General features: G+C 38.3%; 1 protein-coding gene across 2 annotated transcripts in view; it reads right to left on the reverse strand.

Moving 5' to 3' along the window:
* Positions 1 to 20,572, reverse strand: part of SMG1 (SMG1 nonsense mediated mRNA decay associated PI3K related kinase) — a 146,764-nt gene that overhangs the window by 102,155 nt on the left and 24,037 nt on the right. For both annotated transcript variants that reach the window (XM_075010976.1, XM_075010974.1), the window contains exons 4-13: positions 19,160 to 19,296; positions 14,773 to 14,831; positions 11,245 to 11,458; positions 7,295 to 7,420; positions 7,125 to 7,197; positions 5,822 to 5,919; positions 4,722 to 4,895; positions 2,314 to 2,538; positions 1,434 to 1,535; positions 320 to 589 (exon numbers count right to left, since the gene is read on the reverse strand). In XM_075010976.1, the coding sequence (XP_074867077.1) occupies positions 320 to 589; positions 1,434 to 1,535; positions 2,314 to 2,538; positions 4,722 to 4,895; positions 5,822 to 5,919; positions 7,125 to 7,197; positions 7,295 to 7,420; positions 11,245 to 11,458; positions 14,773 to 14,831; positions 19,160 to 19,296 (1,478 nt within the window). The remainder of the gene's footprint in view (positions 1 to 319; positions 590 to 1,433; positions 1,536 to 2,313; positions 2,539 to 4,721; positions 4,896 to 5,821; positions 5,920 to 7,124; positions 7,198 to 7,294; positions 7,421 to 11,244; positions 11,459 to 14,772; positions 14,832 to 19,159; positions 19,297 to 20,572) is intronic.

Consider the following 20,572-nt stretch of genomic DNA (forward strand, 5'->3'; position numbering starts at 1 on the left):
CTCCAATCAACAGTGCAGGCTGAGCCCAACACCTACCATGAAGAACCCACAGGGACATCACTCAATGAACTACAGTATCAGAAGTAATATACCATTAACTCAGTAAAGTACTGTGATGTGAAAATTACATTTCACCACTTTTAAAACTAGAAATCATTATCTCAAACAATATATCAGCTAGTTAATATTATTGGTTGAATATTAAAACTCCTTCCTCAAAAGTGATGAGAGATCAAGATAAATATATATGCATGTATGAAACAATATTAGGATGATGAGTCCATGAAGAAACTTATTTTTATCACAATTAAATACTTACCCCAATCAATGAGTTTTTAGCATTTCCAATAGTAGTTAGGGCACTGAGGTCAAATATAGCTACAAACTTTGCATTAGCCACATTGAATAAATGGTTCTTAAAAGCATCATGCTGTATTTCAGAACATGCCTCAGGAAGGTGTAGGCTACAAAGAAGACTATTTAGAGCACAGGTCATTTCTCCCAGAATCAGCCGGTAAGCAGTCTCCAAAACTGGAATATTCTTCAGGCTCAATACTGCTTGATAAACAGCATGGGCGGCTCCAACAACCTTGAAAATGGAAAGATTGAACTTGTCATTTAACAGTGTGGTACTCGTGAAGTGAAACTTTCTTGTTAAATGAATAAATGACTTATGAACATGACTGTTTCAACAATGTTTCTCTCAATTGTTTCCTTAATTCTTCTAGGCAAATTAAAACATATTACCACTTCAGGATACCAAAAGAACACCAGCCAACGGCAAAACAAATAGACAGTTTGCCACAGGTTTGTGAACTTCCATTTAGAATTAACTGCAAAACTAAAATTAAAACTGAGCTAAGCTTAAATATATAATATAAACGCTAATAAATCAATTTTGGTTTAAAATATATTTAGTGCATTAAAAAATTAAAGTAAACACTGGATTTTAGCCCTTTAGCCTCAGTCTAATTCTTGACCTTCCCCCCACACTCTGATTTGCTCACCTTGATTATCTTTTTCTGATTTGTCTTCCTTGCTTACTGTTTTTGGTTCTCTGTGCCTTAAATATTGAGTCTGTTCTGGTCTGGCTATGGTCTGAAGAAGTGGGTCTGTCCCACGAAAGCTCACCTAATAAACTATTTTGCTAGTCTTTAAAGTGCTACTTGACTGCTTTCTACTTATTTATATTTGCAACCTATGATACAGATGCAAATCATAAAAACAATTATAGGAAAAACCTTTTCTTCTGTCTGGTACATGACAAAGTGTTTTTTCCCCTCATATGCTGCCATAAAATGAACAAGAGCCAAACCTGAGTTCAGATATCTAGCCACCTAATGCTTTCCTTATAAGGTACAATTCTGTAAATTCATGCATGCCAGTGCCCTAAAACAGTATCAGACTTGCTGAAGCAACCATCTACTCCTTACCTCCTTCTCTTTATGGTAACGAAGTACAAGTAGTTTAGATTCTGGTATAAACAATTTCTCTACAAATGATGATGGCAATTTTGTATTTATTTGTTCGACAATCTAAAGACAAAACAAAGCACTGATAATATACATCTTTAATTGCCTGAATTCTTTAATCAGAAACATATGACACTAATTTATAGAATTTAATACATCAGAACCCCCTTAAAAGATATTTATAAGGACATTTGACCACATTCCAGTTAAGAAATAACTAATATTATTTCCCCATTCACTTAAAAGTGTTCTCCCAAAATTCAGTATTAAGAGGACAGAGCAATTTTATGCTATGCTGTCAACATAAGCAGAACTCAAGGATCAATATAGGTTGCTAGACATAAGTTTTATGGTAATGTGTTAATACAGGTTGCTCATCTTAAACCCAGAACACTCTTGTCTGGCAACATCTATGATCCACAGATGTTCCAGGATCAGAGTCTCCTAGGGTTGAGGCCACACCAGCAACCATGAGGGCTGGGGTCCAGAGACCTTGCCTGCCGTAGGGAGCCTGATTAAGGGCTAGAGTCCTGGATGGCAGGAGGCTGGGGCCACCTGAGATAGAAGCCCTGGACCACACCTGGTCCAGGAAATTCTCTTGTTCAGGGCCTGTCAGATCCTGACTATGCTGGACCAGGGAAGTGCAATTTATACCAGCTTTTCAAAATTATTACAAGCATTTAATAGTTTATTTGGGGGGGGGGAATAAAAGACGCTGAAACAGACAAATTAGGAAGTAAATATTGTGATTTACTGTTAAATCAGATCGCAATTCAGGTGCCTGAGTAAGAAATATTTTTCTAATCAAAAAGCCCCACAAAAATTGAGAATTTGTATGTACCAGTGTTAATAAATTCAAGACTGAGATGATATAATCGGTACCACAAGTCTGGCAATTCTCCAGTTGATCTAACCCATATGTGATGACCATGTCACAGTGTATGGTCATACTGGGGTCCAGACTACCAAGTAAAACCCCAACACACTCATTGGCGGCCGTCAGTACAGCCTCAGAGAAGAACACTTGGTTCGCTGCAGTCACACATCTCATTACTCTGTACAGGACCTAGGGAAGAAAAAAAAAAGAAGAGTAAATTCAAGTCAATTTAACAAAAACTAGTATTCGTTTTTCCTGAAGCATAGGGGAAAACCCACAACCATTTGATACTACACAGAACAATAGGAATAAATTAGTAGAAGGAGCCTCAAAAGATCATCAAGTACATCCCTTTCTTCTGCATGAGGCAAAATTAAGTACATCTAGGGGTCCTTGCTAACAAAAATTCTGGTGGCTTCACTGTATCCACCAACTCGTGCTGGTGGCTTGTCTGACAATTTTTCCTACAATACTTTATTAATGTTAAGAAAAACAAATAGATACGCATGTATATGTGTCCAAAATGAATTAGACTGTTTGCCACAAGTGGGTGCGCTTCCTTATTGCTTATTTAAGGGTTTTGTTTTTGTTTATCAGTGGTTTATTTTTTTGGGAGCAAATTCAATAATAAGGAAAACGCACAGCTGCCTCTATTCTTTAGGAGACGTACACAGCAAAACAAATAAAGTGCTTTGCACTTTGTCTTTTTGGCATTGTTTCATTTGCTATTTTGGTAGAATTTTTTGAGACTTATTAACTAGTAAGACTGCTGGTGTGAAAATAAATTTGCACATATCACTTAGTATCACTTTCTGCAACAGACTTGAACAAGCCCAGGAACAAATGAAGCTCTGGATGGGGAGGTGGGAGGGCTGGAAGAAACCATGGAGGACTGGGATGATGGGAGAGTAGATGAATGGCCAGGGAAGGCAGCAGGGGTCAGAGGCAATGGGGACTGTGGGCTGAGCCAGGGGCTGAAGCCCAGTGCCATGTGGCTGGGGACCGGAGCCTGCCCCCACCTCATGGCCAAAGGCTAGGGTGATGCGAGTAGGGTGAGATGGGGCTGGGGCTCAGGACCAGAGCCCACACCTCAGCAGGCAGATCCCACATTGGAGCCCAAAGCCAGAGCCTGCCTCCCACCACCCCAGGTGGAATTCCAAAGCCTGAAACCCTCCCAGATATTTTGAAATAGCACGTCTAGAAACACAGTGCCTGTTTCAAAAGAGTGCCATTGGACGCCATCCATGATGGTTTATTTCAAAACAGTGCTACTCCATGTCTTAAAAGCACTTATTTCAAAATAGGCATTATTCCTCCTGCAGTGATGTTTATGAAATTAGAAATAATGCACGCACTATTTCGAATCTATTTTGAAATAACGTGTGCGCAGTGTAGACGCTAGCAAAACTATGTCGAAATAGTGGCTATTATCACAAAATAACTTTGCTGTGTGGCCAAAGTTTTAGGCTAGAGCCACACTAAACTGGAACACCAACCCATTCAGAGTCGATCTTCTTGGGTTTCATTTTGCACATGCACGAAATGATACTCCTAGGGGTCAATGTCAATCCCTCCATAGCCCTCATGAGAGGCAAGGAATAGCAGGTGGTCTTCCCCCTTTGACCTTCCTTATGTGGACAGAGACAGAAGTCGACTGCAGATAAATGGATTTTAGCTACACAACTGGCATAGCTAAAATTACATATTGACAGTCAACTTCTGTGTCTAATTTAGACATAGCCTCAGAAGACATTTAGAGGTAAATCAGAGCTAAGTAACAGTACAGAACACTGAGAGCCAGACTGTAGCTGTAAACCAACTTTATGGGACCATGGGAAACTTGGCCTCACCTATGAGAAGTGGCTGTCCAGCTAACTAAAATCATGCCAGATTACAGGTGTTGCCAGATAGTGTGTTCTGGACTAGAGAGGTTCACAACCTGTACTATCTATTCCAAAAATTACTCTAAAATAAACAAAAAAACTTATCAGATTTCAACTAGATGACAATTAGAAAGGCACAACGTACACAGTTTGTTTTAGAGTACCATGAAAACAAGCATAAATGATCGATCACATGAACAGTTAAATTTCTAGAGACAGGTCAGACTGAAACACCTTTGCAAAAATACTGACTAACACACACATTGTGGTTTCTGGCACATATGGCTATTACAAGCCTCCATCACAATGGCTACAAAATAAGAAATCAGATTCTGTTAGCTGACAAACACATCCAGTCCCTGAATAAAGCTAAGTACATTTGTATGCTACCAAATTTTGCAAAAATATGGATACTAGGTTATTATTTACAATCAATTTACCAGCAAATATTTCTTAATAAGTAGAATGAAACAGGTAATGAAGTCTTACATCAGTTACATATGCTTCAGTAATTGGTGGTCCTCTAATAGGGCTGAAGCGTTCCCCAATACTCCTCACCACAGTGCTGAAAACCCGAAGAAGTGCAGCTAATTTAGGTAATGATACTGAAGGAGGAGGAATATCTTCATCCACTGACTCCCCAGAGGCCACGTGGCTTAAGTCCTAGATGTGAAAATTTAAATTGTTAAAGAGTAAGTATTAACAGTTCTAATATACACAGTATATTTAAAATGCAGTTTTAATATTGGACCTATCCCATATGTACTGCAGCAAACAACATACCAAGAACCCAGAGTTCTTTCTTTACACTACAGCTCCAAAAAGCTGTAATTATACTTGTTAAAGATAAGAAGCTACAAAAAAAATCTGGAAAATTTTATTCAGGTTAGCTCTGTGTATACAGTCGTCAACACAAATTCTGAAACAGATTACTGGTGTATAACAATAACACATCTGTAATTTGTAACTTACAGCAAAATAAAACCAGTAATTATATTAAGATTTAAGCAGTAACTTATTTATGTTGTCTTTAGAGTTACTGTGATGTCTGAATATCAGCTCATCTGTCTTAACAGGAAATCATGACAATATCAAACTAGAGGAAAAGAAAGAAAAGCACTGGCTCTCTTACGAAGAGAAGTTGGTCCAACAAAAGGCACTCCATCCACCTTAGCACACTAAAAAATGCAGTATTGTACTTCAGTGTTTCAATATGCATGTTTTAAATTCATCCCAGAGCTACTGGCCAATGTGTTACAAAAGATTTCTTACTTCTCTATTCCCATCCTCAAAATTACCTATCTCCTGAAAACAAGAGGGGCTCACTTTAATGGGGCTAAGATTTTATCTAAAAAGCAGATTAGTATTCAAGTATACTTATATTCTGTAATTATATGCAGCATTTGAGTTCCCTCCTAACCACACACAGTACTCTGATCATGCTTTCTATAAGTTTAGCTCCCAACCAAAAAAAAAAGGCAAGCTTTCAAGCTTACAAAGAGCTTTTATGGCTATATTAATAGATAGCTACCTTAATAGATAGCTCTTAATACAACTGTTAAAGCTGCTTCAAAATGAACTTTGTTTACCTCAGCATATGCCTCCATATCCTCCAGAAACTGACCCAAAAGTGTGGTAGAAAAAGCCAGATCAGCTACCCAAAATGGCTCCAAGCTCTGTAGCCATCCTGTGGAAGGCAGATAGGTGAAATAGATTGTTATAAGTAAAACTGAATAGAGGTATAAAATTTCAGATACATACTACCAAAGGGCCACAAAAGATTACTCATTTAAACTTTTCAGAACAAAAATTTTATTTATAATTTGTATTACACTAACAAAAAGGAGCTTAAGTACACTGTAAGAAGAAGTCCGCGGTTTAAACAGACAAAGGAAACATTAATCTCCTTTTACAGATGAGCACCTGAGGCATGGAGAGATGATGTCACATGCCCAAAGTCACCACGAGAAGTCTGTGGTAAAGGCAGGAAATTAATTTCAGTCTCTTTAATCCCAATTGATCCTCCTCTTTTCCAACAATTATTTTTACAGTTGCGCACAATGGATGTTCTGTTTTTAGAAGTTAGAGGATTGATAACTATAAGAATAATTTAACTTTCTCTAACAGAGAAAGCAAATGACATTTAAATATACACTGGGAAAAATGTCATTTAACTAAATTTTAACTTACTGACATGTAGGGTATATGACAATAAGGCTACGTCTACACTAGCTAAAAACTTCAAAATGGCCATTTCGAAGTTTACTAATGAAGTGCTGAAATACATATTCAGTGCCTCATTAGCATGCAGGCAGCCATGGCACTTCGAAATTGGCACAGCTCGTCCAGACGGGGCTGCTTTTCGAAAGGACCCCGGCTACTTCAAAGTCCCTATTCCCATCTGCTCATAGGAGCAAGGGCACTTGGACGGAGCCCTGTCTGGACGAGCCACGCAGCAGCGAGCCGCGTCAATTTCAAAGTGCCGCAGTCGCCTGCATGCTAATGAGGCGCTGAATATGTATTTCAGCGCTTCATTAGTAAACTTTGATGTGGCCATTTGCATGGCCATTTCGAAGTTTTTGGCTAGTGTAGACACGGCCTAAGTGTTTTGGTTCTGAATTCTATTAACACACATTAAGTCTTCCATATACACTCCTTTACTCCATGTGGCAAGGAAATGCATTAGACTTCTAATAGTTCATGAAAGTTACTTACTAGGAGGAGTCGCCACTGAGTGACAAATAGCATCTTTGCTTTGGGAATCAGACTGCCTCCACAGCCGTGTGCATGCAGTGGAAGTAAGCAATGCTTAGAAATCCACATTCTCTACAAAGGTGGGACAGAACACTAACAGAAGATCACCACATTCAACAATTTATAGGCCAGACTTACCAGACACCTGCTGTGTCAGAGAAGGTTTCTGAGTGTGATCTATATGCCATCCAACCAATATGTCAACTGTGTCCTTGAAAGGAATGAAAAACGTAAAATCAGCTAGTGATGTGGTATGTAAATGTTTTGTACAATAAAAGGTGACAGAAGAAAGTCAGGGATAAGCTTACCCTAAAATTGGTGCTGAAAATATGTGGGTAGCATCGGGACACCAGAAGGATGCATTTGACACATTTGCACAGTAACTCTGGTGTATCCACATTTTCTAAAATGGACTGCAGGCTGGTCATTATAAGCTTAAAAAAACAGTCACAAATGAAAAACACACACTTGACATTCCAGTTTACTCAAAAACATTAAAAAAATCATACATTTTGTTTAATCTACAGTAACTGACAACTCAGGCATAACAAAAGTCTGCTACAAAACAGATGGCTGATTATGATAAAATTATTTCGTATTTGCATAGCATTTTGATGTTTCCTGCCTGTCTATGAAACATGGAAATGGCAAGGCATGAAAGGCAGGAAATGGTAGTTGAACAAAAATAAACTTAATTAAGATCACGAGCAACTCCAAAGACCAATAAGGTTACCAGGAGAGGGAATGCATGCTATTAGACCTACCTAGGGAAGTAAGGAAACAGACTGAAGAGCCAGACAGGTACCCAGAAGTCACCTACTTCAAGGTAAGTCCAGCAAGAAAATGAACAGAACACCACTGGTCATCACCTACCAACTCCACCTTAAACCCATCTAGCACATCATTGACAATCTACAACCTTTCCTGGAAAACAATCCCTCGCTCTGACCAACCTTTGCAGACAGGCCAATCCTTGCCTACAGACAGCTCCCAACCTGAGACAAATACGCACAAACAGCCACACACCACACCATAGAAACACAAACCCAGAAACTACCCCTGCAACAAATCCCAGTGGCAACTCTGTCCACATGTCTAAACAAGTGAGACCATCACAGGACCCAACCACATAAGCCACAATATCAGGGGCTCATACACCTACACAACCACTAATGTGATATACGCCATCATGTGCCAGCTATGCCTTTCTGCCATGTATATTGGTCAAACTGGACAGTCTCTGCACCAAAGGATAAATGGACACAAACCAGACATGAGGAACCTGTAAGGGAACATTTTAATCTCCCCGAACATTCAATAATGGATTTAAAAGTAGTCATTTTTCTACAAAATAATTGTATCACCCGATTACAGAGGAAACTATCAGAACTGGAGTTCATTTACAAATTCAACACTACCAACCAAGATCTTAATTGGTTAACTCATTCACAAAGCAATTTCCCTGCCTTTGATATTCACATTTCTACATCACATGCTATGAATGATACATCCTGTCTGACTTAATCTGCTTCCTTAACAACTAGTTCTACAATTGACAGATAACACTTTTGTATTTTTCTCACACGCGCGCACACACACACACACTTCTGTAATTTCCACTTCAACTTATATGATGAAGTGAGTTTTACTCATGAAAGCTCATGACCTAACGAATTTGTTAGTCTCTGAGGTGCCAAAAGACTGCTTGTTATTTTGAAAGTTACAGATTAACACGGCTACCCCTCTGTGACTTCATTTGTGGAGGTACTGTTCCTACATAGCTGGTAAAACTTCTTTCAATGTCGATATGGCTATACCAACATAACCCTGGAGCACAGACATGTCAGTAGAAGGTTTTGGGTTTTTTTTAAAAATGCTTTGGGCTGTGTCACACAGTGCAGCTCTCCCGGCAGATCCATGCTAATGAGCAGCCTCAAAATAGCACATAGCTGCTCATTAACATGGTCCCGCGGCTCACGAGCATAGCCGCGCGAGAGCTCAGTCTCAGCCAGGAGGTGGGGTGGGTGTGCCGTCAGTAAAGAGGCCGTGTGAATGTGCCCCTTCCAGCAAAAAGCCCCTCTGTCACCAGCCCCTGATGCCTGCCAGGAGAGCCGCACCATGTAGACCCAGCCTTGAGGTACACAAATTATAACACAGATATGGCCCTGAAGCTCAGCAGTACTCGGGATGCTGGAAGAACTACTCCACTAACCTAGACACATCTACACCAGAGTTAGGTCCATCTAACTGCAGTGCTCAAGGGGTAAAATTTTTCAGCCTTGAGTGATGCAGCTATGTAAGCCTAAATTTTAGTGTAGGCCAAGCTTCCAGACTGCAGACATAACCTAATGGTAAAGCATACACTCATGGCTTCTCTCTCTAAAACTTACTTTGACTTAACTGACAATTAATGCCTGTTAGAAGTCAGTTTGAATACTTCTTACTCAAACGTTTGAGGTTTACCATTGGCTGATCCCTAAGCTAAATCACATGTCTTTAGTTTGGAGCAGCTATCTGGAGAATGTGACACTATAACCATTCCAGAATAAAACATTTCAGAGATGGGGGAAAAAATGTAATATATCTCAGGGCAAACACTAACTGAAGCGACCAGTAAATAAAATGAGCTCCTTGACCATAAATCTGAATTTTTTCCTGCCAACTTCTTCCACAGAAGAAATCTGCAAAAGTGATAGTGACAAAAATAACTAACCTTTCAAAACAAGCATAGCAACTGTGCTAGAAGTGTGGACCTCATTTGCAATTAAAACTTTTGTCAGCATAGCTATGTCAATAAGGTATGTGATTTATCTCCAACCCCAGCTGACACAGTACAGCAAAAGCTCCAGGACAGACATAACTCTTTTTGTCATATAGCTTAGGCCTGGTCTATGCTACAAAAGGTTTGCCAGTATAGTTACACTATCATAACCACACTAGCACACACTTCTAACACAGATGCAGTTTATACAGGCAAAAAAGTACAATTATTTCCAGTTCCCTGAACAAAATACACTAGCTACAGCAGCCAAAGGACTCTTCTGCCAGTGTAACTGCTTCTATACTATGGCTTCTACCAGCATAACTAAATCAATCGAGGATAGGATAAGGAAAACAAACCATCAAAAAGACTCCTTTTGCCAGTAAAAAACTTGTATGGATACAATTTCTGTCTACAGTAGAAGGGTTAGCCAGAATGACTATCTATACTACAGCTTTTGCCAGCATAACTATATCAGTCATAATTATGCCAGCAAAGCCTGTTAAACACAGGCCAAGCCTTACTTCATTTGAGAAACTGGTTTAAAACATAGTAGCAAAAGAATATTTTCAGCTAGGGGAGATGGCCACAACAGCTCTACCAACATCAGGCCCACCGACCGGCGGGGGAGTGCGCATGGGAGAGGAGGCACAAAGGGGGCAGTTACCCCAGTCACCTATGAAACGCTGAGGTGCACTGTGCTGCTGCTCCACGCGCTGTGGGGTGGGCCGGACTGACTGTTTCAAACCCCACTCCTTCTGCCTTTTGTTCCTCCCCTTTCAGGGCAGGAACCTGGTCCCCCTTGGCTCCCCTGCAGCGGCTGGCACTGCTGACCAGTGTATCTATCTATACCAGCACCCTCTGTAAGTGCAGGCTGGTCCCCCTACCAAAAAGCCTCAGGGAACTGATGAGATAATTAAACCTCTCAAGAATAAAATAGGATGAAGTGCAAAATAAAATAAGGCAAACATAAGCTAGTGCTCTGGTAGACCTTTCAGTCACCAAGCTTATTTTAAGTACTTCGCTGCTCTCATTCTAGACTTGATATTTCAGATCCACCTGCTAATTAAAAACCATTTTTCAAGGAGAGGGGAGGGTCTTGCAAATTTTGCTGCCAAGCCTTTCAGTTTAATCAAGTAAAGAGGTGGCCAAAAACTGCTATAAAACCCAAGAGTAAACAAAGTCACAAGTGAGTTAAAGTAGCAAATGTTAGTTCTAAAATCTTTACTATGTAAAGATTTTTCAAACTATAACCCAGATATCAATATCAAATCACATTTTTAAAAGAATACAATTTAAACCTGAAAAAATATCAAACTTTTTATTCCAAGTTTAAAATGTGTTTTTCATAATAGTACCATGTATCTCCATTATTCTAACAATCTGACAACTTGCTTTTCATTTGCTCATTATAGTAAAAGCAGTATTTTGATTCTAGCTGTGAGTCGATACCACACAGGAAAAGCAGTATTACCCAATTTTATCTTTTATTCTTACCTGCATTACAGATGAAAATGCTTTCTTTTCACCCACAGTCTCTAGTGCTGTGTAGGTTGCACGCAAGTAAAGAAGTTTAACTTCATCTTTAGTGGATGAGCTAAATTTGCTAAAAATCCATTTAAAGATCTTCTCAGCCTCGTAGCTCAAAGAAGCACAAAGAAGGCCAAGGCAGCAAGCTCCCTCTTGTCTCAGTTCTTGAAGCAATTTGCTACTGCATTTACATAAAAAAATAAATTTAAGCTTTCAGATGGTGAAAGTAATTAGACATTTTACACAGTTAACAATAGAAGAAAAAATCAGAACATATTCAGTAATATTTTACACAAGAAATCCATTCCAAACCAAAAAAGGCACATAAATGTGAAGCTACTGTATTTCTTCCATTAAACAGCTGCACCAGTTGTACAAATATGAATATGAAATCAACTTCCACTGAACAAATATGTATAAATATGGAAACACTACAGTAAGACTGGCGAAACTATTTTAGACCAGGTAGCCCATAAACAAATTTCCTCTTGTAAACAGTCACATGACTTTAGCTACAAAAACAACAGAGATGAAGTTCAGGACCTGACATCTCAGACACAACCTCTTCTCCAGGCTCATTTGCAACAGGTTCTATCAGCTCAGGTGTTCTGGCAACCCCCCAAAATTACCACAGTGTGTCTCATGGCAATGCACTCACAAATGGTGAGACTCTGGACCTCAGTTCCTCTCACACTACATAAGACCTTATGTCCAATACTTTTTCCAGAAACCACATAAAAGTTTTCATCTAGCTTTTATTTATATTGTGTTCCTTCACTTGGATGAAGTTTGTCTATTGGCCAAAGGAGGTGGTTTAAGAAAATACTAGGGCTGTCAAATGATTTAAAAAATGGTTATCAATCATGCAATTAATTACAGAGCTCCTGGGGTTCTCCGCCCCCAGCTGGAGTCCCACAGCAGCAGGGCTGCCTTCGCCACTGCTGGCTCCCAGGCGCATCCTGGCCAGCCAGGGTCCACACAGCTGGGGGGCTGCCCCCAGCCAGGGTCCCACATCCTATCTGGCACTCAGCCCTAGAAAATACAGTTTATTTCTTTTGTGTGAGTAACATTAATATTTATTTTAAGTTTAGCACATCGGTAAAAAGGTTGCTTTTGTCACAGGATTCCTATAGTTGTATGTTCAGACACAACAAAGATATCAATTATTTTACGCATTACAAGGACAAATTTTCCCACCTTTGGTATTCACTGTGACCGCAACCATCCCACTTAACTTACTATTTACTTGAAGAAGTTTTTTTTTTTCCTCTCCCTCCCCACCCCTTCCTTCCACCCTATCTAGCTGATTCATCAGTTTTTAGTTTTTTCTTTTTTTTTTTTTTTTCCTTTTTTCTTTTCTTTTCTTCCCCAAAATTCACTTCCTCTCAGATATCAGTAGTCGCCAGATCTGGAGAAGTGGATCTGTCCCACAAAAGATCATCACCTAATAAATAATATTGTTAGTCTTTAAAGTGCTACAGGACTGCTTTCCCCCCACTTCCTTTATGTTACAATAAAGCTATGTATAAAGTACAATTATACTCTACATATAAAGTTTAAAAATGTGAAGGGTCCAACTACTTAAGCCAGTGGAAAACAGCAAACAAAAAAACTCACATTCTGTATTGAAAATGAAATTAAAGTTAAAAAGTACTTATGCTTAATGTATGAATTATTTTAATTATTAGGAACCTACAAGTTAGGTAAAATACCAAATCAAATCAGCAGTCTGCGTAGTTCAGCATCATGTTTAGCAGTTGCAATGATATTTCAGAAAAAGCTAGGTAAAAACCCACAGCAAACATGGATGGAACAGTCTGCTCACAAAAGATGCTTCCTCCTAACCTTTTTCACTTGGGGTATGTCTACACACCAAAGTTATTTCAAAATAAAGGCTGTTATTTTTAAGTTACTTTGTGCACATCTACACAACGCAACAGCTATTTCATAATAATTTCGTAACAGTGGACAGCTTATTTTGAAATAGGTAACTTCACTGTACAACAGCAGCATCTATTTCAAAATAGGAGCTGCGTAGACAGGGAATAGAGCCTGTTTCGAAAAAAGCCATAGTGTGTCCAATGGCTCTATTTCAAAACAGATTCTATTGTGTCTAAACACTATTTCAAAACAGTACTCGCATATTTCAAATGCAATTTATGTGCAGCAGCTTTACTTCAAAATAAGCTATCCTGGACAATCTCGTCCGGAATAGTTTATTTCAACATAATACTGCTGTGTAGACATACCTCTAGTGATTTGTTTATGCCCTGAAGAACATAAAAGTTACTTCTTAAAAAGGTATTTTGAGTATACCTAATGCAATTTTTGGTGTTCTGTTTAAATTCTTATATGCAATGATTTCTAGCTGCACTGACTTCCAAAGGTTAGTTATGTGTTGTATAAAATTTCACTTCCCTGTAACCATATTTAATGCCCCCTTCTTTATATCTGTATGAACAGAAACAAGAGGTGAATCTGAATGGCTGTGGAAATTTTGGAAAAAAAAGCTACCATATAATAAGAGTAGTAGTAAATTATTATGGAGGATGCAAATTGCAGATGTATATAATAGGAAAGGGCTTTAAAAAAAAAAAAAAAGCCAAGGTTTTATTTGTTTTGTATAATCTGTTCACATTGTCCTCTGAAAGAGCTTGTGAATTTGAAACAAAGAATGACAGGTGAAAAACTGCTTTATAAACTCCTGAACAGGAATAATAGTGACTTTCCATGAACAGTGGGCAGCTCAATTCACATTAGGACACAAGACCAGCAGCTTTGTGAAAGTATCCTTGGCAACTTGACAGATTAGAAAGTTGATTGTAATACAATGCACGCAGTGTATCATGTTGGCGGAAAGTCAAATAAAGGTTTGTCAAAATACCTATGGCAACTAAAGAGCATTTACACTAACTTTACTTCAGCTACAGTTTAATTATCACAATTGAGAATAAATTGCAATGATGTCATACAACTTTTCAGCTAAAGTGATATAACCCCAAGCAAACGACAATCATGTTTCTGTACAAAAATTCTATAAATGTTATTGCTAAATGTGGCATTTAATTTTTTTTTAAAATAGTAAACACCTGAGAAATATCGAAGATGTCTTTTTTGCACTTCAACAATATAGGTGGGATTTTCTGAGGTCTAAGAGCTGGAACCCCGACTCCCCCAAGCATTTTTGAAAATCCCACCCTTCTCATACGCTTTACAAACAGTTGAGAAAATTGTTTTTTTTGCAATATTTACTTTGTAAAACTAACTCTACAAACTTCCCTCCAAGTCAGTTTCCCTGTGCTGCTAAGAGTCTACAATCAACACAAGAGCAGAAAAGCACTTCAAAACATTTTTTTTTTAAAGCCAGGACACAATATTTAAGAAAGTGCTCTATCAGCAAAAATATTTTTAGAAATTAGTTTGCAAAAGTTCAAGTTGACAGTTTCCATTTAAAACTTTTGGACTGCTTAGTTTTTCTAGCTTAACGCAGCTTACCTTTCATTAAGCACATCGTGTATGGCAGTCAGGATATTATCCAGTTGTTTAACTAGTACCTGCAATAGTTAAAAGGATATGCACTTAAAGCTGTCATAATTGTTACTGCAATTAGGTTCTTCCTACACTCATGCTAAAATATTATTAGCAATAACACTTGCAAGCTGGGTACTATTATATCTTCCCTGGCAATCATACACAGCCATGAATTTTTTTAATAGATTTATAATACTGTGGCACATTTATATTTTAAAACTACCTGCACCGGCTAGGAAAGCTTTCTAACACACTGCTGGTCTCCTCTAATACTGTTGCATCACAAACACGAAGAGAACCTTATCTGCAGTAAAGTTCAGCTTCAGAGTTACAACAGGAGCAGTCAACCAAACACCTCATTTGGACTAGGAAGCATGCAATCAGGTAGAAGCCAAGACAAAGACCACCCCCTCCCCCGCAAAAAGCGGGGGGGGGGGGGGGAGGTGAAGGGAGAATACAGTAAAATGTTCAATGTAAGCTACTTTAAAAAAGTGAAAGTAGTGTTTTTCTTCCTTATAATAAAAAGTTTCAAAACCGTATTAAGTTATGCTCAATTTCAAACTTTTCAAAGTGTATCCATAACGTTTTGTTTAGAGTTACAAACAGCCTCCATTCCCAACGTGTTCATAATTCTGAAAGGCTACTGTAATTTCTTCTACAGCACTATTGTGCTGACCATCAGGTATATCAGCAGAACACCCTTTAATTGACTAGCCAAGGATGCGGTGTATGAAAAAAAGCACTTTTTGTTAGATGATCCCAACTTTGGAAAGCAGTAAGGAACAGTTCTTACTGTACAAGGAGAATTACTGCTGAAACTAAACAAATAGTTATTTGCATGACATATACTGTAGTACATTGTTAAATAAAAAACTGCAACAGTGTTAGGCAAAAATACATGACATGTTTTAAAAGGAAAGCTCCTACTTTTATGTTTTCTTTGTAGGACAAGCTTACTTTCTAATGTGCTAATGAGGGAAAAAGTGAGTGGTTACTTCAAAAATCTTATATTCTTATCAATACTGATCCATTTCAGGAAAAAATGACAAAATAAGAGGGTCTGTGTACTTGATTCCCTCAGAATTCAATAATATTATGAAACAAACACAGCAGACTTTGCCTTTGGAAAATAAAGCATGAAAAGGGAACAAGGAGAGAAAAGGCTGAGGCAGTCTTTGGAGACAGAATGAAAAACTAATGATGGCTTCAAAGTGCCTACAAACATTTGGGTTCACTAAAAATCTTCTCTCAAGTAAGTTTTAAAGTTTTGGTTTAAAGATTATGACAAGAACATTACCTACTTATAGCTAAAAATGTCAATCACAAAAAGCGTAACTTGGACATTTCCAGGAAGTAAATATTTTCCTTTATAAAAATATTGAAGGTTTGACATTGTGGAAAAGCTTTGACAGTGTTCTGACAGGCCACATATGAGAAGTGACATTTACTGTTCAAATTGTTTGTGGATCCACTCTGAAACTTTATTCACAGTTGAGCTAGGGACAAGTTAAATGAGCACTGTCATTATGTCCCGAGAAATACAGTTGAAATTCTATTGTACCTTCCCTAGGGTTATGAAAAGCCTAAAATTAAAAAGATTAGGAAAAACTGAGGTTCAGTTGAAGACAGAAAAGGGCATGGGGAAGAGATTAACTAATAATGAGCACCTTAGCCAAGATCCTAAAAGGTAGGTGAGATGAAGAGATTCCTAGAAAGTCCTCATATTTTCAGGCAGATTAAATCTTAGCTTTAAGTCCTGATGTCATGCTGGCAAACAAAAATGACTGTTCTCAAATGTCCCACTTCAAGGAATCTTTTAAACACTAACATTTAAAAAAAAAAAGCCTATCACACTTATACTCCACCCCAAAATAAACATGAAATTCTCACAGATGCCAACCTGTATTGTCTTCAAAGTGTACTAATTACAAAGGATGGGTCCATTGGAGAGCTAAGATATCTAATTAAGCCTAAAACCTGAGAGATTTACATGGGGGCAGGGAAAGCAAGCCTATGTCTGTCTCATACAACACACACACCCCCTACCTCATAGACTTGGAAGGGACCTCAAGTGGTCATCCAGTCCAGTCTCTGGCACCATCCCCCCACCCCACCTGTTTTTTTTAAATCTATTTGCCCCAGATCCCTAAATGGCCCCCTCAAGGATTGAATGCACATCCCTGGGTTTAGCAGGCCAACGCTAAAGGTTGTATTTATAAACATCTTTCTGGAATCTATATAAACTCAAAATTCACTTGTAAAAGTAGTCTGGCCCCCCAGCTGTTTATGCTTAAATTTTTATTCCAATCAGCATCAGATTTTTTATGAATGGCAAGTTTAGTTTTAACAGCAGTGTGGTGATGAAATGCACAAAGCAGGTACGCACACTCCTCTCACATGCCTGATGGACACTAGCGATCCTTAATGGAGCATGCATTGCATGCATTTCCTGAACTAACACAATTTTCTTCAGTAAGAAGAAATCCTTGATGATACAGATAACATGCCAATTTTCAGAAGCAGACTTTTCGGTTACGGTTAATTAATCTATAGGAAAGTAACTGATTTAGGCCTACTTTGCATGACAAAAGTGTGCTGGTTTAAAATTTATGTAGTAAAGACATTTATAATGATCTTCAATAGAGGCTTCTGATATTGATAGCAAGACTGCTGAACTCAGCACCAATTGTTAAAGAACACAAGATTTGTAAATACCCTGAGTAGATGTCCGCCAATATGTAAATACTTGTAAATTTGCTCTTCATTTCACATTCATCAGGTCTATAGTACTAAGTCTTTCTAAATATAAGAATAGGATTAGAAGGCTCATATTGTGTCTAATAGTAATTTGGAAGAGGCAAAACACTTTCCTCCAGAACAAAAAGCCCTAACCACCAGAGCTTCTTTAAAGATGTGTACTGTTCTAATGAAGCAAGACTGCCTTCTGCAAGAAACAGTAATATTCCTGTTGTGATCCAACTGGATGCTTCCATGTCAGCAGATTTGTATTTAGATGAAACAAATGCAGTAGCTTCTCTGCTTGAATTCAGTTGTTTACATTAAAATATGCTCACAAAGCTTTGACTTCCAAGTTGCACATGGGACTTGTACCGCTTATGGTAGCTGACCTAAAAATAATCAACACAGACAGGACCTGAACTTAGACTTGTTCTCTGGCCAAACACTTCTGCCTGGACAAAAGCTTCTTGTGCTCAACAGGTCTTTTACAGTCTTTAGCACAGCTTCCTCTGATTGCCTCTCTCAGAGGATACCCCTCTGTGAAGTTTGTAGTGCTCTTATAAGGGATTAACTCCATCCCTGCTAAGGTGTGTCTATTAACCTAAGATTGCCTGGCCCCAAGCCTCTCACCTTTAAAAGTTACAAGCTACTCTTTTACATAGGATCATAGATAAAGTAAAGGGAGGCAAGCAGAATTCAAATTATTTTGCCACCATCCGTCCTTTTTGTGCAAAGACATTAAGACAGCTGTAACCAAAGTAATTCCATGGTGTGTGCTCATATGACCTTGCCTCTTAACTAGCTTTGAGCCTGGTTTGCAACACAGACTGGCCTTTATAGTCCAGAACTGTCAGACCAACCTGGTAATAAACAGGAATTTGATTTATTATACAGTTAATTGAGATTTTGCTAACTTGGCAGCAATCCCTGGTAAGGATAGAAGGTTCATATTTCAGTGGTTCTATTCTTCCTTTCAGAGGTACCTGAGAGGTTGGTGTTGAGCAAACGTTCATTTTTCTGAAACAGATTAGAATCCTGTGTGATAGATTATCACCCATCTCTGTTCATCAGCAGGGAAGCTTCTGGAGAGACACTGATATTTGCATCAAGCTAGCTCACAATCAAAGCGGGTAGAAGGTACCACTGTATGAAGTACTCTCCACTTACCACCTGTATTTTCTAGAAAACAGTTTTCCTCAGATGCGAACCCTGCCACAGTAATCCATGATATATATAGACTATTAAATTTTTATTAAAACTAGTCAAGTTAACTATCATTTTGAATATAAAAATTTCAGTGCAAGAAAAAATGCTTTTGGTGCATCAAGAAAACATTTCCATAGCAAATCTGAAGAAAAAGAACAGACTGACTATTGTACAATGGATGTCACATTTACATCTATGGCACACCAATGGCAAATGGTAACCAACCTATAAATCACTTTCTGAACACTAGAGAAAGATCACATGACCCAGAAACATTTGCCCTTAAGAAAAATAGTATATGTACCCAACCTCACACTTCAACAAACTTCTATAACACTGATTTAGAAAAAGAATACACCATGCATTTAGCCTTAGTTACAGCATATAGCATGTTAACATTACTAACCAGTTTGTTTTCTGGTTGCTGAATAAATTCTTTCAATTGCTTTACAGTAGCCAGTCTTCGGTCTCTGTCGTCTTCCCGAGTAATCCTCCGAAGAAGATTTGACAGTCGAGACTCGTCAGAATAAGACAACGATCGCTCTGAAAAAATAGTATTTTATTCTGTGTGTTCTGTCTACTGGTTGCTCTGAGGCAGAACGAAGCCTGTGGTTACAGCATTGGACTAACCCTTACAGTTGAAAACCGTGTCAATGCAATAACTTTCAAAACTGAAATCAATTTAAATTTTATGATAGACTAACCATAAGAACAGGTTACCTCTTGTTTTATAATTTGAAAACCATCCTTCAGAAGCAGGAAAACAGAGCTGTTCAAAAAATAGAATATCTTTATTGTAATTATTTCTCCACAAATCCTGTTCTCCCTGATTATTAAAAGAAAGTAAGTTTATAAGTGACTGTAGCTTTCCCAACTTCCATGTCCAAAGATCTTAAAAAGTAAAATCCTAGCAACTGGTATCGCATCCCAGAGAGATTTTAAATGGAATGGAATGGAATAACATGCTTTTAGTGATTCAACAGAATACAAGTTGTTTTTTCCACATTGTTATTAGTTTCCGTGGGGGAAAAAAAATACAAACATTTATAGCTTTGCATATGTTATCAAATACCACCCATTTCACAGGCTATCCAATAGAATTTCACAATGTTATGACCTTTCATAACACAAAAATAAAACTGTTACACAGAGACAACATGAAGGGACCAATAAAAATACATTCCAATACAAGGGTATGCAAAGTGACGTTACCTTGGGGGCGAATGGGGGCATGAAATTTTGAAGGAGGGCCCACGATGACCAGCTGCTAGGCCTTAGGCTCATCCATTTCATTAAAAATGCTGAAATATGTTCCTATTTTTATGTATGTGTATTCACATTTATATACCGAATAAAGGTTTTACATGCTACATACTTATTTTCTAACACATGCCAAAAGAGTCCCCCCACCCCATATGAGCATAACCAGAATCTCCATTGGTTTGGATTATATTAAGTTGGGGACTGGGCCTACTAACTGTTAGAATGAAAAGTGAGGCCCGACGTAATAAGTTTGCTCACCCCTGCTCTAATACACATAAAAAGGAAGAAGAAAACTGAGGGAAGGGGTGGTGGGGGAGGTAGACAGAAAACAAGCAGAGTGGTCAGATAGAATGAAGCCTGGATTCCCTGAGCTATCTGCATTCCTTGCCCAAATGTATCAAGAAACATGGTCCAAATTACTTAAATTCATGTCAGTGTTCTCTAGATCGATGCAGTATTCTTTCTTCACTGCTCACTCAGACTGTTCTAAACATCACCACTCTATTCTGGACATAAGCCTACTTCTCCATTTTTGTAAAATCATGCACTTCATAAT

This window comes from Carettochelys insculpta, chromosome 16 (assembly GCF_033958435.1).
Source record: "Carettochelys insculpta isolate YL-2023 chromosome 16, ASM3395843v1, whole genome shotgun sequence".
In the NCBI taxonomy this organism is placed as follows: domain Eukaryota; kingdom Metazoa; phylum Chordata; order Testudines; family Carettochelyidae; genus Carettochelys; species Carettochelys insculpta.